The sequence below is a fragment of the Bombus pyrosoma genome, linkage group LG13 (genome assembly GCF_014825855.1).
Source record: "Bombus pyrosoma isolate SC7728 linkage group LG13, ASM1482585v1, whole genome shotgun sequence".
Classification (NCBI taxonomy): Eukaryota; Metazoa; Arthropoda; class Insecta; order Hymenoptera; family Apidae; genus Bombus; species Bombus pyrosoma.
Window position 1 is genome coordinate 6,538,627 of NC_057782.1, and position 16,747 is coordinate 6,555,373.

At 36.4% G+C, this 16,747-nt stretch overlaps 4 protein-coding genes across 5 annotated transcripts; 1 reads left to right on the forward strand and 3 right to left on the reverse strand.

Annotated features, from left to right (window-relative positions):
* Positions 1-102: 102 nt before the first annotated feature.
* Positions 103-2,063, reverse strand: LOC122574054 (splicing factor 3B subunit 4). Its single transcript, XM_043741142.1, has 4 exons — positions 1,893-2,063; positions 1,529-1,612; positions 1,177-1,451; positions 103-1,099 (listed from the first exon to the last, which is right to left on the reverse strand). The coding sequence occupies exons 1-4, from the start codon at positions 1,924-1,926 to the stop codon at positions 251-253; spliced, it is 1,242 nt and encodes a 413-aa protein (XP_043597077.1). The 5' UTR covers positions 1,927-2,063; the 3' UTR covers positions 103-250.
* Positions 2,064-2,142: 79 nt separating this feature from the next.
* On the reverse strand, positions 2,143-3,172 carry LOC122574056 (biogenesis of lysosome-related organelles complex 1 subunit 1). The gene is made up of 5 exons (XM_043741145.1): positions 2,995-3,172; positions 2,789-2,925; positions 2,636-2,708; positions 2,344-2,561; positions 2,143-2,252 (listed from the first exon to the last, which is right to left on the reverse strand). The coding sequence occupies exons 2-5, from the start codon at positions 2,847-2,849 to the stop codon at positions 2,218-2,220; spliced, it is 387 nt and encodes a 128-aa protein (XP_043597080.1). The 5' UTR covers positions 2,850-2,925; positions 2,995-3,172; the 3' UTR covers positions 2,143-2,217.
* A 199-nt stretch (positions 3,173-3,371) lies between these two features.
* LOC122574052 (protein AF-9) lies at positions 3,372-9,207 on the forward strand. Of its 2 annotated transcripts, XM_043741140.1 has the most exons (4): positions 3,372-3,509; positions 3,752-3,917; positions 3,992-4,260; positions 4,363-9,207. In XM_043741140.1, exons 1-4 carry the CDS (start codon positions 3,477-3,479, stop codon positions 6,166-6,168), a joined length of 2,274 nt encoding a protein of 757 aa, XP_043597075.1. In that variant the 5' UTR covers positions 3,372-3,476; the 3' UTR covers positions 6,169-9,207. The 2 variants fall into 2 exon arrangements, with proteins under 2 accessions (XP_043597075.1, XP_043597076.1); XM_043741141.1 differs by having other exon boundaries at positions 3,372-3,917.
* A 262-nt stretch (positions 9,208-9,469) lies between these two features.
* Positions 9,470-16,359, reverse strand: LOC122574055 (tropomyosin-1). Its single transcript, XM_043741143.1, has 7 exons — positions 16,206-16,359; positions 12,887-13,177; positions 12,471-12,604; positions 12,204-12,392; positions 11,867-11,942; positions 11,660-11,792; positions 9,470-9,846 (listed from the first exon to the last, which is right to left on the reverse strand). The coding sequence occupies exons 2-7, from the start codon at positions 13,124-13,126 to the stop codon at positions 9,764-9,766; spliced, it is 855 nt and encodes a 284-aa protein (XP_043597078.1). The 5' UTR covers positions 13,127-13,177; positions 16,206-16,359; the 3' UTR covers positions 9,470-9,763.
* Between the last annotated feature and the right edge of the window lie 388 nt (positions 16,360-16,747).

Below are 16,747 nucleotides of genomic sequence, written 5' to 3' on the forward strand. Positions count from 1 at the left end.
TGTTTGTAATCGTTAAAAAGAAACTGTGGACGATTTCTCGTAATTTTCACAATCTATGGTTCCTACGCCGTTTAAGAACGAGGAATTGAAAGAAACTCATGGTTTGAAATTAAAGAAATTTATTCAGACATTGTGTTATGAAATACAGACTTGTGCAATAATAATGTATTTGAATTTCTTGAACACAGACAAATTTTTACATTATGCTGTTAAATAATGATGATATCATAAAGATAAAGAGACAATAAATCTAATATTGACTGGAATCGTGAGGTGGTGGAGGTGGAGGTGGACCTCTTGGTGGGAAAGGTGGTCGAAATTGTGGAGGTGGTGGCGGCGGTGGTCCACCCTGTGATACAGGAGGAGGCGGTGGATGCCTCCATGTTGGAGGAGGTCGCGGTGGTGGTGGTTGAAACTGTCCAAATTGCGGAGGTGGAGGTGCTCCGGTAGATGAGGGAGGCGGAGGAGGTGGAAATTGACCTTGAGGTGGCCCACTCACTCCCCAATGAGGAGGTGGTGGTGCCATCATTCTGGGTGTCGTCTGTTGCGATTGAGACGTTGGAACGGGCATAGGTGGCAATGGAGGTGGCATTCCAGGCGGTAAAGGAGGATGTGTAGCCATTGACATCGGAGGTAAAGGAGGCGGAGGAATACTTGCTGGAGGAAAGCCACTCGATGGCGGCGGTGGAACAGGTGGTGGTGGTGGGTGGCCCATTGGAGGTCCTGGTGTTGACGGAGGTGGAGGTGGTGGTACAACCATTCCATGATGCATCACATGATGTTGAGGATGATGAGTAGCTTGGTGAGTCGCTGTATTAGAATTTGGAATCGGAGGTGGCGCCAAAGGAGGAGCGTCGGCAAATAATTGATGAGGCCTGTCTGCTTGACTTAGCGGGTTTTGAGCAGCTAACAATCGTTCAGCAGCACTACCGTGTCTTTCTCCTTTCGCGTCGCGTTTGAAAGCGTATGATACGGAAATCGGTCTGTTGCATAAGTACTGACCGTTCATTGCTTCTATACTTGCATCGGAGGCATCGAAGGAAGCAAAGTTTATGAATGCAAAGCCCTTGGAGTTCCCTGTTTCAGGATCTCTCATTATCTGAAATATAAAAACATGTTATATATTTTGTAAACACTTATTATTAATTATTATTGTCTGTTAGCAGCATGCATTACTTTTGGCGTCTGAAGAATTACTCCAAATGCACTGAAGGTGTCGTATAATAGTTTCTCATCTACTTCTGGATCAAGATTTCCAATAAAGATATTAGCACCAACATCTAGGTTCTTCTGATGAGCACTTGCTTTATTTACTCTTATTGGTTTTCCATATAATTTTATCATGTTCATTATTTTAATAGCATAGTCAGCATCTTCTTCTCCCATAAATTCTACAAACCCATAGCCCTGATGCATTTGTGTTACTCTGTCTTTAGGCATATGCACGTTGACTGAAAATATTTTTAAGGAAATTCAATTACTTTAAAAAAAAAAATTTTAAAGCAGATATAATAATATTGTTACATACCCACTGGTCCTGATTGGACGAACAGTTCCCACATAAGAGATTCTGTGACCTTATCATCCAATCCACCCACATATATTGTGGCATCTAAAAGATATAAAATATTTTATTTACACTATAAAAAATTACTATATGTATATACATATAGTATTATATATATAGAGAGAGAGAATTGTTAAACTACAAATTGTGTTTATGTACACATAACCTAGCATAACACAATATTTTTAGTTTTAATATATTATACAAGATTCGTTCCATAATTGCAATTAGAATTTCAATAAGAAGAAATATCAAAATATTATAATATATATATTTATAATATCTATAAATATATTATATCTAAATATTTTAAATAGATACGTACCTTGATTACGTTCAGCGATAGGACCGGCCGCCATGATTGTTAACTATTAGTGGTCTGAACTTGTTCAGCAGTTAGCATGGTAAGATCGATATTCAAAAATGTTACCAATCTATATCACTGAATAGTTTGCAAAAGTGTTGTTATTAATAATAACAAACTTCGATAAAATCAACGAAATAAATAAATTCTTAACAGAAGAAAAAATGATGAGATTTATTTTAAAACATAGTAATATAAACAAAAAACAAGATAAAATCTATAATGATATTTAATAACACTTATTCTTAAGTTCTTTTAATATAATATAATATATATTTTTAAGCTTTTAAGAAGTACTAGTCCCTTGTACTTCTTGGGTAGCTGAAATAAATGCATTAATTATATTTTTTATACATATTTTTATAATTAATTCTAAATGTAATTAGTACAAATGATCGCATTGGTTGTTTACCTTTATAAGAATATTCCAAAGCAGTTGCTATAGTTCTCATATCTCCTTCAATGCTACGTGCCCAATTCTCAGCATCACCAATTTCCTTTAATGCACTGGAGAAAGCTTCTACTAAATTCAACCATGACTGTGTTTGTTTTGCAAAATTTGTCGCGCTATGTTGCAACTGTTTTGCTTCTGCATCGAGTTTCTTCTGATTGAGATATGCTTGTGCCACTCTAGATGATCAAATATTTCTTTAAAAAACAATTGCATTGTAATTGTTTCTTGTCAAAGGACATCAAAAACTTACCCAACATTTAAATGGTCAACTAAAGCTTGTGTCAAGTTACTTGCGGCTTGCACAGCTTCTTTCCTTTTTTGCTCTGTTATAACAATATTCTATATAGTTATTCGTAAGTATAGCCAATTTATAGAAGATCAAAAGTATGTTTATTACTTTTACCTTGTCTTTCCTTTCTTGCTGCTTGTTTGCTTTGGTGCTCTTTTACAATAGCAGATAACATCTTTATTACTAATCAGTTGTATTACTAAGGTTCCAGTGGGTTACTGTAAATACTAGGTTCCTTTGCTTTTAAAAACCTATAAGTAATACCACTCGATTTATTTTTTTCAAATATGATATCTACTGTTTATTGCAAATTTACTCACGGTTAATATTAATTTTTAGAAAGGTACATTTTAATCAATTAATTCAAATAACAAAGTTATTGTAAATTCTGCTTAAAATACTACACTGCTGGTTAGTACTTAATGTCTCAACAATTTACATTGGAGAAGAGCAATTTACATCGACCAATAAGCAATGCTTTTAGGTTAGAATAGTATATTCTAATAATAAACATCGTATCATCTGTTCAATCAAGGATTGAACAAAATTGTACAAAAGCAAGGATTGATATTAGAACATACCTCGGCAGACAATAGCGTTTCCCTATAGATGGCAGCACAGTCGTGCATTTTTAAGTCTAGTGTACGCAGTAACGAGTATGGCGACTAGTTCTCGTTGAAGTAGAGTTTACCTGTTGATAATCGAATCAGATTTGGCTTAAAGGAAATTCCTGAATTATCGTAGTACTAACGAGGCGATTTGCCTCCATCAAACTCCTCATTTATCACAATATTCTGCTCTAATGAGGTGGTCGACATTTTCATACAAAACAAGTGTAAGCAAACGATGTATCAGTATTTCAAGTATACGAAAGTTAGGAAAGAAGTGTTGTCATTGCTTTTACATTTAGCATAAATTGTTGGACAATGATTTTCAACGTCACAAATAGTTTGTAAAGGATCAGATATTTAAGAATTCATCAGAGTTTTCATTCACGTGTAACGAGATAAATAAAAATGTAACGTAATTGCTGTGTTTACCCGCATAATTAGCTCTCTCTGTTTTTCTTTGAAAAAGCGTGTATCAAAAAATTCATATGAGAGAATGGCAATTCGCATTACACTAGAATGTGGACATTCATCAATGTTACGTATGCGTACCACCCCTCAGGGCTATACTCATGATTGGGAATTATTTGTGCGGGGTATTGATAATGCAGACATTCACCACTATGTTGAAAAAGGTAAATATACTTTTAAGGAAATACCATGCATCCATAGATACAAATCTTCCGACTTATTTTGGTTTGTATTCCAGTGGTTTTTCAATTACATCAAACATTCTCAAAACCAAAGAGGATCTTAAAAGAACCACCATTTGTGTTAAAAGAGTCTGGTTATGCTGGTTTTGAGATTCCAATTCATATTTACTTAAAAAACAAGGATGAAGGTAGCAAAAAGATAGAAATTTTATATGACCTTAACTTACAATTTAGTGGTCCTGCAATTACAAATGTCATAAGACATACTGAAATAATTAATAATCCTTCAGATGACTTTAGGAGGAAATTGTTGAAGGGTGGTGGTGTGAGTATATATAATCTTATTTATATAGGTTCTTATCTTTCTATATAAATTCTATATCTTTTTATATAAATTATAATATTAAATTAAATATTATATGTTTAGGTTCTTGTGTCTAATTCTGAAAATTCAGTTGAAAAGAACGAATCTAAAGCATTAACTATGGTTGGTAAACCAAAGTTGGGTGGGAGTGAATCAAAGAAACACAAAAATATAGAATCAAAAACTTCAAGTTCTTTTGCTGAATTATTCGGTACACCTCTGAAACCTACAAAAGTTTCTCAGGACACTAAAAAATCTACACCACAAGAAAAATCCTCGGCTTCTAAATCTTTAATTACCACGGAGAAGTCTGATAAAGTGGACAAAACAAAGTCTAAGGATAGTCCTCATAAAGATACTAAAAAGGAGAAAGTAGATGATAAGAAAGATAAAAGGATCAAAGAGCAACCTAAAGATAAAAATCGAAGTAAGGAGAAATTAAAAAGGTCTACTAGTCCTGGAAATAAAAGTCATTCTAGCCCTTCTAATAAAAGGCCGCCATCACCTCCATCAGCTGGAATAAAAAGAGCTTGTAGCCCATCTCTGCCTCCTGCAAAGAGGTCAATTTCCCCAAAATCAAAGGAAAAGGAAGTGAAAAAGGTAACTTTTGAGAAAGAGAAAGATAAGAGTAAAGAAAAAGACAAGGTAAAAGATAGTTCTAAAAATGTTGTCGATGCTTCTAAGGGTGAAAAAAAGAAGGACAAGAAAAAGCATAAAGAAGATCGGGATAAAGAACGAAAGGATAAGTATAAGGAAGGAGAACGGCCTTCCTCAAAAGAATCTATAAAAGTAATCGAGAAGAAGAATAAATCAGAGAAATCCGAGAAATCCGAGAAAGAGAAGAGTCAAGAGTACAAATCGGCTAAAGAGGGGAGAAAGTCGCCGAAACCTTCGAAGGAGAGTGAGAAACCAAAGGATGAGAAATTATCAAAGACAGAAAGATCTGAAAAGACCGAGAAGTCTGAGAAGGCGAAGGACAGTAAGAATGAAAAAGACAGGCAGAAGCACAAGCATAAAAAAAGGGATAAAAAGGATAAACGGGATAGCAGCAAAGATAGGGACAAGAAAGAAAAACGCGACAGGATAAAGTCCTCAACAGAGAAGCAAAATAATGTGCCTAATGTTCCTGTAGCCAATCCCTTTTCAGTACTGGAAATGCCAGAAAGAGATAGTAGCGATTCAGCGCCATCCATAGATGACGATTCCTTCTCTGAATCAAAATTAGTGCCTATGGTTAAGAAAGAAGTAGAAAATTTAACGGTGTCTACACCGCCGACGGAACTGACGAAACCACTTTCACCTACAATTCCTACAGACATTAAGAAGGATAAGGTAGATCGAAACAAAAGGGACAGATCTAAAGGGAGCAAAGGGGAGGAAAAAGAAATCCGTAGAAGGAAACGACGGAGTGATAGTAAAGGTGATGACGACCATGTGGTTAAAAGAGAAAAGGATAGAGGTCATTCGACGTCACCTCCTTTGGAGCCCGTCTCTTCGAGTCAATCACCAGTCGTGGTGGATCAGGAAACGGTTCATATGAAAGATAAGGAGGATCGTGGTGTTATGGAACAAGTCGCCGAGAAGCGTATCGAGGCGGAAGCGGAACAAGTGGCCCCTGATTCAACGAATAGTACTTTGGTTGATTCAGACATAGGAGAGCCGCCGGTGTTTTCGGAAGACTATGTGTCACAGTTGAAAGACTTGCAACAAAAGATAATGACTTTGCAAGATAATCAAGAGCTACAGAGAGTTGTTCAGGTAATCGCAGAAACCGGTCAATATGAGATCACAAAAAAGACATTCGATTTTGATCTGTGTGCTCTGGATCGTAGAACGGTACAGCGTTTACAACAATTCTTTGCATCGTGACCGTCTGTAGCGTAAATCATGACACCTTTTATTATAAATTATTATTATTCTATGTATTAAGTCATTAAGTTATTTGAGCTTATAAAAGAGATTCCTCCAAATTAATATATATATGTATATATTATATATGTATATATTAATATATATATATATATATGTATATATATATATATATATATATATACATATACATATACGTATATAAAAACAAGTAATGTACAAGACCCCAGGAGAAATTTTGTAGATACCGATGTCCTCGGCAAAGAAGGGAGGAGTCTACTTCTGTCTGGGTATACGATTCAGATTTTACATACTTTCCTCTTAATATGCCAACTGTGTACTTTCAATTGCATTAACCCGGAAAACGTGCGTAATTGATCTATGGAAAAGAAAATGCTGTTTATGAATTGCAGAGAGATATGATATTGCTTATAATCCTAGTTTCTTTATCGTTCACTGGATCAGCTTATTTTCTTACATTTTTATATTTTCGCACTTGTTATTTTTACATTGTTTTATAGACATATAAATAATACATAATTTGTGGAAAGGATAGATTAAGAATCGTATATTGTTTTTTCGTGTAATATAGAGTATTCACCGTTTCTTTCAAGAATATTAGAATCTGCAATGCATCTTTATTTGTGTAAATGCAATACATACACGTATATGTATATACATATATATATGTATGCATTATATACACATGTATATGATGTATATGATATGTATAATATACATATATTTGATTTCTTGTATGGTAAAGACATATAAAAGATTATGTTGACTTTAATGATGTTAATGGGAAACATTCAAAGATTTCGTGCATCATATTGCCTTTTACATAGATATATTCTTGATATCTTTCAGAGAATTTAGCGTAGGTTTATCTGTCTGAACCGAGGGTGATTATTATATTTATTGATATTTTCATATGGAATGTAATTGAAGTAAGAAACGTATGGAAGGATCATTTGATAATTTATATTTTATGTTAATGCTCGTTTATATATTCCATTATTATTATTATTATTATTATTATTATTATTATTATTATTATTATTATTATTATTATCATCAATATTACTATCATGTAAAATATATTGAAGAAATGATGAGATTTGTTTCAACAAGTCGTCACGATCTTCTCAATGAGAAATATTTGGCACGCAGTGATAGTGCATCCTATGCAATGTCTTATTTTGTATTCACTTCTACAAAGAATTTTGTAAGTATTATTAAAGTGAATTAGGTATAAATAATATCGATACATCACGTCAGAAAGAAAAGTTGGAAGCACCCTGACCATAAACTTCGTTATAAATTTTTTTTACTACGCGTCAATGTTTTATCTTTGTGTTTGTCTCATGATCCATTGGAGTTGCATTTAATTCGAGTGGAAATCGATATTTCGTTTTATGAATAGAGCACGTATCTCTGTCATGTATTTTCATTTTATTTATGATTTTTATCATGCAAATTACATCGATATATGTATATCCGGTTTCTACTGTGTGAACGTTTGTATATTCATCAGGAAAACTTTTCTTTATTATTTCATATTGTTATTCTGCATCATCTGTATAGATTACATTGTATTTACCATGTCATTACAGAATGGTGTTGCGTGCAATTGATAGCCCAAATAGTCTAATGTTTTTGATAATGTTATCAATAGGTAATGAAGATTGTATATTAGATAAATACTGTGGTAGTTTTTATAGTTTTTGTAGTGCATTATTTATTGTATTAGGGAAAGAAATATCTTGAATATTGATTAAACGAGGAAATATATTTCGATTCATGTTAATTGGCGCCATACGTACCGAAGTGTTTTTTCTATGTTCGTTTTTGCTCAGTTATTTGGGCAAATTTGCGTTGCCAAAACTTTAGTAACATTAATTGATATTAATTGATAATAATGTTACAGGAAGGTGATCGCGATGAAAGAGATTCTAGACCAATAACACGGTCTTAAGGCAAATTGAACTGACTTATCACTCATGAAATTACAATATCATCTCTTTTTTCACATCGTATTATAATTTTAAACTGCATTTTATGCTTTTGAGCAGTCCTATTTATTTTATTCGAATTATACTCATCAAATGGTATGCTATGAATCAAAGAAATTATTTTAGTACCGGGCATTATTAGAAACAACAGGATGGCTGCTACATACTCTGATGTTATATTCAGATCATCGGTACATCGTTTACATCGTTATTAATTGAATAATTTTAACTGATCATTCGAACCACAAAGTTTTATAAAATCCACTCTTTCTTAGCCGAATATTAAGAATTTAAACGTTGTTTCTCTTCATAGAAGATATTTTATTCAATCCCGTATCAATAAAGTTTCAAAAAGAATATTTGAGTGTCCTAATGTTAAGTAAACGTCATAAGATACATTTGTATTCTATCGTTTTATCATTGGGGCGATAAGTATATCACAGTATAATGCGCAGTTTTAACAACGAGAATAATTGCGGCAGAAAGTTTATCTTAGCGTAACTTTTGTATCCTCAACATATTCATTGTCTTTGATTGTTACAGTTTTTTGATACACATTATATACAGTTATATAATACCTGCGTTCTGGATGTTTTTCTTGTTTTGTAGAAATTATTCATGTTTTACAGATGAGTTTGTATATTTTTGTTCGTTGCATGCTTGAGTTTTAACTGAGTGCTATGTTTCCGTGGGTGGTGTTATACGTGTCCAATTAGGTGTGTATATTTGTGAAAATAAAAGTGATCCCGAGTATTCGCGGGCCATTGAAATAGACTAATGTTGTATAAAGATTATGCACAACTACGCGAGTCAACGTTTCTAGATAATTACCAATTGTAAATAGTAGATAAGCAAATGTGTGTATGATTAATCATGACTTTCGAGGATATAGTACAAGACAGCACTCCTGAATTGATATGCCATTCGGTGTACATTTATGCGTTCATTGTACATTTAATAAGTACATTGATGACTAATAAACATCTTATATAACTGTGCCTCTATAAAAATATGTCACGATAATTTTCAAATTAGAAAGAAGGAAATCCGACAGGTCTATTCCAAACGTATACATATCAACGGGAAATATCTTTTTATTTCCATGTAGTTGATAATCATTGAATTTTTGTATACTCACCTTGTCCTTGATGCAAGACGACGACGATACTTTTAATAAAACATTCCGTATAGCGAGCGAGATAGAGAAATAGATAAAGAGACAGATACGGATCCTGCTAAAGGTAGAAGTAGCTTTCCGATTCGAAATCTACTAAAAGTCCTTGCAATTAGTAACGAGATACCACATTACAGCAGTTTATTGGGTGTAATATTTCGTACAACAGTGTAACAGAGTAAAATTCCTTACGGATCTCCATACATTGACCATCTTCGTCGCGGTAACGTCGTACAACTGGACGAATAATATCCAATTTCCGACGATCTGTTCTCAGCCTCAGTGCTTTTTTGGCCGATCGTGCAACGATTGGTCGCGTTTTGGAGTCCTTGATGCGTAACATTGCAGTTCCATCCCCACGCATGACATTGTAATTATAGTAGGAAGCACAAAAGATCGAAATAACTTAGTATCCTGCCAATTCGGCGAACGTGGAGTCCATCTCGTCGGCGAGTGACTTGTATCTATCCTTGTTGATGCCCAATTCGTCTGGAAAAGTTGATAAAATAATCGAATTGCTGATATATTTCCTTCTTTGATTTTACTAACATTTTACATCTAACGACTCGTTTTACATCTAATCAAGAACGATCCTACGAATTTTCTACTTGATTTTTGTGCATTTGCCCGGTAAACAGTTGCATTTCGTTCAGAATTGGAAACGTTTCGGGTAACTCGGTTCAACGAGCTTTCGTTTACCGGTCAAGCACGGATCGATACACTACTTATTTTAATGAACCTAAGTCACAGTTTGCAATTAATGTGAACATAGAGATCATCAGAGTTTGTTCGCTATTGAAAGTATGTTAACCCCTACGCAAAAAGAAGTTATATTAGATGGAAATGTTATGATGCAACGACATTCATTCTAAAGAAAAAGAATAAAAGCACACTTATAGCTTGACCAAAATATAGGAATGTCGTACAACGTGGTGTATGTCAGTGTGCTCGTACAATACGAGATTGTACACAAAATGCATCGTGTGAAAGGAAATGTTAAACGAAGCGGTTAATGCTTTATCACTTTACTCGAAGCACGTAAGTATCGTGAGGTGTAGTATACCTTTGCAGGAATCTAAGACAAAACAGTTTTACGAGGGATTGGTAAATGTACCTGACGTACGACGGCCCACATAAACGTGCGAAGCTTTTTGTTTTATTTTATTCTGTTAAGTGCCTTGTGTGTGTATGTTCGTGTGTTCTTGTACGCGTATATTAATAGACAATGCTTAACGTAAACGACAAGTACTAATTAATCTGTTCTTATAAAAAAAACTAAGCAAAGCGCTCCCAAATCGAACGATTGAAACAGTGATCGGACAGCAAATAAAAAAAGAAAAAAGAAGGGAAATCACAAGAGAATTAAATCGAACTTTAAACATGAACGATGATCGATAAAAAAAAAAAAATGATATTGCTTTTACATGAGCGTGAGAACGCAAGAAAAAAAGCAAAAATACGGAGAATGCACTTTTAACGTCTTCTTTGTTGGTTTTTCGGTCGTAAAAAGTAAAAATTACGTCCAAATTTGGAAGCTATTGCAGCGGAAAAGAAGAAAAAATCAGCTAAAGCGGAAAAGTATCTTTGAAAGAGAGAAGATAACGATACAGAAATAGCTAAATATGTTTCGTGTACAGGAATAAAACGAGAAAATTTGAAACGACTATGGATGATATTTTTTTTTTTTTTTTTTTTTAGTAGCCAGAAAGCTCAGAGAATGTCTTGTCCAATTCTTCGCAAATCGTTTTGCGTTTCTCCTTCTGCTGGTGCAATATGTCTGTAAAGAAAATCAGTTGCGTTGCACGATGAAGTGTCGCTTGTTAACGCGGATATCTATTAACGAACACTACCTTCGTAATCTCTGTAACTATAAAGAAATTTATGCGAGTAAAAATGGATATTTTTTTTTAAATCACTCTGTTACTCGTATTCAGTGGTAAGTCGCGGCTCGACTAAATTTATCAACGTAACTTGAAAATATTCGTAATAATTAATCGACTTGCGACGTGTGCAGCATTTACTAAAGTGTGTTTGACGTTATTCAAGGTTGGCAAATTGGCCACGAGTCTTTGATTGCATTCCAGTAGAATTGGATAACGGAAGCGTTACTGTCAACTTGCCAAATTACGTCAGACACCCGTTTAGATTCGGTGCAAAGTACTCTGAGGTCACTCTGCGGCAACGGAGTAATAAATATTTGTAAAGAAATAAATTCGTTGCTTATTTAAGAAAATACGCTGCTTAAACGATGTTAATTCAGTAAAGAGGGTGTTAGAACGAAAGGAAGTCATTTCGACTTTACCTTCGAGCCTGTCGACCTCCTTCTGGAGTTTCTTAACAGTTTTCTCAGCAAATTCGGCGCGGGCTTCAGCTTCCTTTAGTTTCACCGTTAGGGTCTTGAGCTGGCGCTTGAACTCCTCGACTCTTTGATTGGCCTAATCGAATCCAGTCAGTCAAATAGTTTATCCGAAACGCGTTCTCAAACACCGTGAAAAATCGACAAACTCACCTTCTCTTCGGATACTTCCAAAGATTTCAAGCTGTTACCGACCACTTTAAGTTCCTCTTCAAGCTCCATGATCTTGCTGTAACGTTGCAAATAGTACGCTTTAAATAGAAACAATTATTTACGAGTAGACTGTGAATTTTTCATATTGTTGTAAGTAATTAGAATAAAATGGAGATTCGTTTCACTTTTTAAAATTTATGATACAAGTACTCACTCTACCGTTGGTACTTTACGTACTTTTCTATATTATCAGGATTCTATTGCATCGTTAGGTTTTACGTAAACGCATAGAAAGCCGCAGTCTATTTACGAATAACATTCCTCGGGGGCAACTTACGCTTCACCAGACTTGACTCGATCCTCAGCGACTTCCAACTCGTCTTCAACAAAGGCCAGCTTTCGCGATACTTCGTCCGATTTCCCATCAGCGTCCTCGGCAAGCAGACGCGCCTCCTTCAGTTGATTCGTCAGCTGATCCATCCTCTCTTCATCCTGTTGCGCGCGGTTTTCCAATACTTTGCACATACTGCAATTACGTTCATTAACATAATTCCGTCTCTACCTATCGTACAACAGTTTCACGATTGACTTTCTCAAGATTTACCGGCTAGATTCGTCGGCAGCCTGAGAGGCTTCGGCCAATTTGGCAGTGGCAGTGTTCAATCGTTCCTCGGATCTCTCCAAGTCCTCCTCAATCAATTGTACTTTTCGGTTCAGAGCGGCGACCTCGGATTCGGCCTGAAATTAGAAAGCTCTCGTGACTCATTGGCCTTTTAAAAAAAGGGGAGCACAGGGCGAAACAGATGATCCCTCGTGTTACGAGGCACCATAGCTAGCGTAAAACTGCGTCACACTGAGTCATCGATCTTAAAACGAAGGTATAAAACTACCGTATAAATATAAATAAAATTTCTCGGCGAAAAATTGACTTGGACCTGGTCCAAGGTAAACTGGAGCAATGACAGAACTAGGGCAAAATCCTTAATCGTAACAGACTAACGGAAACATTAGGTTACTCACGTTAGTCAGAGCTTTCTCTTTTTCTTCGAGATCCTTGTTGGCCTGATCCAGGGCTTGTTTGTTGGCTTGAAGGTCGGCTTCAACCTGGGTAAGCTTCTTTTGTAATTCACCGACTTCCTCGTTGACCTTATCCGCGCGCATATTCGCCTCCTTCGCCTGTCCTTCGCAGGCATCGGCTTTATCCATCGCATTATCCTTTTCAAGCTTCATCGCTTGCATCTTCTTCTTGATCGCGTCCATGGTGGCGGCCTTTTTCTTTTGCCGGCTTCCTTCAAGAAACTATCGAGTTCACTGAAATTTTCCATGATCCTTTCTCTTAACGATTGCACGAACATCGTTTCTAGTGGTCTCTGTGATTAGGCGTTAAAAATTTCGCAACACTTGAAACGTGGCAATCGATGTTTGTCTGCTCGATGAAACAGCATAAACTTCGATTTCCCGATGTTAGTGGAATTATATCAACGGGTTTAGTCTTGACAGACAAATCAGACGAGATTATCGATTTCAGATAAATCGTAAGGGGTCTTTTGTTCTTCTACGACGCGATAATCGTCTCGTTGAAATATATCTTTTACACCTGCGAGGAGAAAATATGTATAGAAGTCACGAGTCACTTACTGCGAACATACACTTGATAAAAAATTAGTATACGTTTTACAGTCTTAAATACGTAATTAGCGCCAAAAGATGGGCCCACTCGATATAACAATTAATTGACCGTTTAAATATTTCGATGAACTCTATGAAATACACGTTCGAAATAAATATCTTGTAATTTCTATATATATTTTCGGTTTTGTTTCAAGCTACATCAACGTAATCATGGCAATCGCGCCTCGTTATAGCGCTAATGAAATTTCGGAAGGTTTTGCATGGCACATACATACAATATACGAAGACAACAGGCTAAGAAGAATTATAAATCACATTTTCTCCGCTATATATCTTTGAACTTAGCAAATTCTCTGCTCTTTTAATTGCGTATTTTATGTGAAAATACCCTTTCTAGACATAAGGCGCTATCGAAATGAAAAGACCAACAAGAATGCGACGCTACCTCCTGTGATCTTCATATTCATACATGGTCTCTACATGAATTCGAATACTTTGATGATCCACCGTATACATATGTTTCACGGCTGTGACTCGTCATCGTTTTAACCCTGAAAATAAACGGATGGGTCCGCGAATAAAGTAGGCGATGGGCTTGCATATTTTCACGATCGTAGGGAGTTCTGCGAGTCATAATCCGGCAGATGATACCGTCCGGCTTCACGATGACGAGGAACGGGGCACATCGGTGCGTCTACGGAAATAGCATCCATAGGCAGGCTCTATAAATATGCGCGGAACGACGAGGAGAGGACGGCGGCCGACGTTAGTGAGGCCGCGAGGCGAGGAGTCCAAAAAGCACGAGCGTAACCCAGAAGAACGGGCTTTACTTGGCCGCCACCGACGACCGACATTCGATCTAACTGCCGCGTATTAATAGCATTTACGAAATCATCGTCGCCACCTCGCGAACTCGCGGTTCGATCCTGCATATTCGGTTCTTGGGATTTGTCAAGTTATAGGAAATGTTCTTTTTTTTTTATTTCACTCGTCATTTCCAATTTTTCCAATTGGAAGCACAGAGATCAAGACCCGATCAGCCTTTTACTTGCGAATAGAGTAAAGAATTTGTACAATGCACCTCGTATAAAATATACAAAGTAAAGTAGAAGTACTTGCGATGGTGTTTAACCGAACACGCTGAATCTGATCTCCATTTCGGCTCCATTTCTTTAGCTACGTTCACGAGCATACGAATTTGCATAAACGTCGGCAGTGTACTTATCGCAACAATATCTGTGATATTGTTGTTAACGTATGACGAATATATCGATCAACCCTATCGATCAACCTTCGATCGACGAAACGTGGATTAATTCTGGGGACATCTAAACTACACGGTGAATAACGATGGATATATTTCGTAGTCGTTGGAATGTAAACAAGGTATAAGATCGTAGAAGGGACGGGAATGTTTTAATTCATTAAATCGATTATTCGACAGCTGAATGACTACATTCGACCCTATTTCCGAGTATTAATAGCAGCTGGAAAGTTTTGGCATTTGGTTACCCATGGGTGCCAAAATGACATCACTGACCATCATTCTCGGTGGTCAATAACAATAGCGAATTGCTCGGGTTATTTAATCGCAAACAGGCGTTGTTAGATGTTTAGCGGATGAATTTTGGTTGCCTTTAAGGTTTAAGCGAGACTACGGAGATTAATGGTGTAAAAAGATCGTTATGCGAATGCTACTTACGACATTGCGTTTTGTTAGATCCAAAAGTAAATTCCCGAAGCGTTAGCAGAGCTGTTGTTAATTGGCAGCGGTTAATATGTTGCAAAAGCGCTCCGGTTCCTTACACCGTTGGTCTTCCTGTAAGCATTTAAACCACTAATATACTTTAATCGCGTAGACAATTTGATGTATCAATGCAGATAGGACGGATGATTCGATCGTAACGATTGATTATAATTAATATCGAGTTGGGCTTTTCAAAATACGCAGTATTCGTCGAATTCACTAGGCAAACGTTAGCGGTTGAAAATAGCACACGTAAACGAAACGATTCGATGATGGCAACCGGTTTATTTTTGCCGCAAAGTGGACCACAATATTTCATATTTTCGGGATTTCTCATTAACATCTACAACACTTTCGTTATCTGAAATTTTAACGTTGATTATAGCCAAAGAAAAATTGTATCATAAAACGAGATACTAGCATGACGATAGATTTGTTAATGGTAAGCAGTGCGATGTTAGGATTAACGCTACTTACAAGCATCGCCAAAGCAGTTTTTTTTGTCAAAAACCTTTGAGACGGATGCTCCTCGAAGCCAAATTCGCTTCCAGAGCCTTCTCCGTGGCTGGCACTGTTTCGTTGCAAATCAAGTATTTTCTACGTGCGTTTTTCAACTTGAAGCTTGTTAGTCGAAGAAGCAGCTCCATTAGTAGCGTAATAAATCTTCGTGGTAACAAAAATTCAACGATTAGTCCAACTATACAGTCTTCTTTCACCATCGTCGAAGATGAAAATCTTCGACATCCTCGAAGATTCTCGCACTGGTGAATTTTGCACCAGTTCTCACGCACACGTCCATCCACATCCTTCCTCCCTTTCTTTCTTTCACACTCGCGTCACGATCACCGATCCATGGAACAAAAGATAGTCGAGCATCCAGAGAACGAGATGTAGAAACAGCCAGAGATTAAAAAAAGCGAAGCGATCGGTCGGGGAAGAATTTCGTGATAATTCACTTACCTAACCCGAGCGAGTAGAGTGGCGCGAGTCGAGTGTTCCGAGGGTGCTTCGTAAAGCTTCTTGTTCGAGGAGGACGCGGGTAATCGAGGCGAAGCCGAAGGTGGGGAGCCCAAAAATGGACCGCCACAGAAAATTCTACGGGGGTGGGGTCCTCCGCGTTTATTTTCTGCTCGCGCCTCCTCGAAAATTTCTCTCACCTTCCAATCGGAAGACACTGGCTGGATTCAGTGATTTTCCAATCTACAGATCGATTTCGAATTACGAAATATGTTTATAATCAACCGTTCGATTTATCTTATCGGTGTTCAAGATAGATTTTATTAGTTGATTTTGTTATTTATCTGTTAATAGATATAAAGACAACTAATTTGCTGCCTCTACGTTGGATCGATTTATATATATACATTTATGGAGTACATCGTACTAGTATATATATATATATATTTATAGATGGATTTCGAATTGCGAAACGAAATTTTCCAAGGAGACTCGTTTAACGATCTTAGCAATATTGAAGATACGTTTTAACGATTCCGTTATTA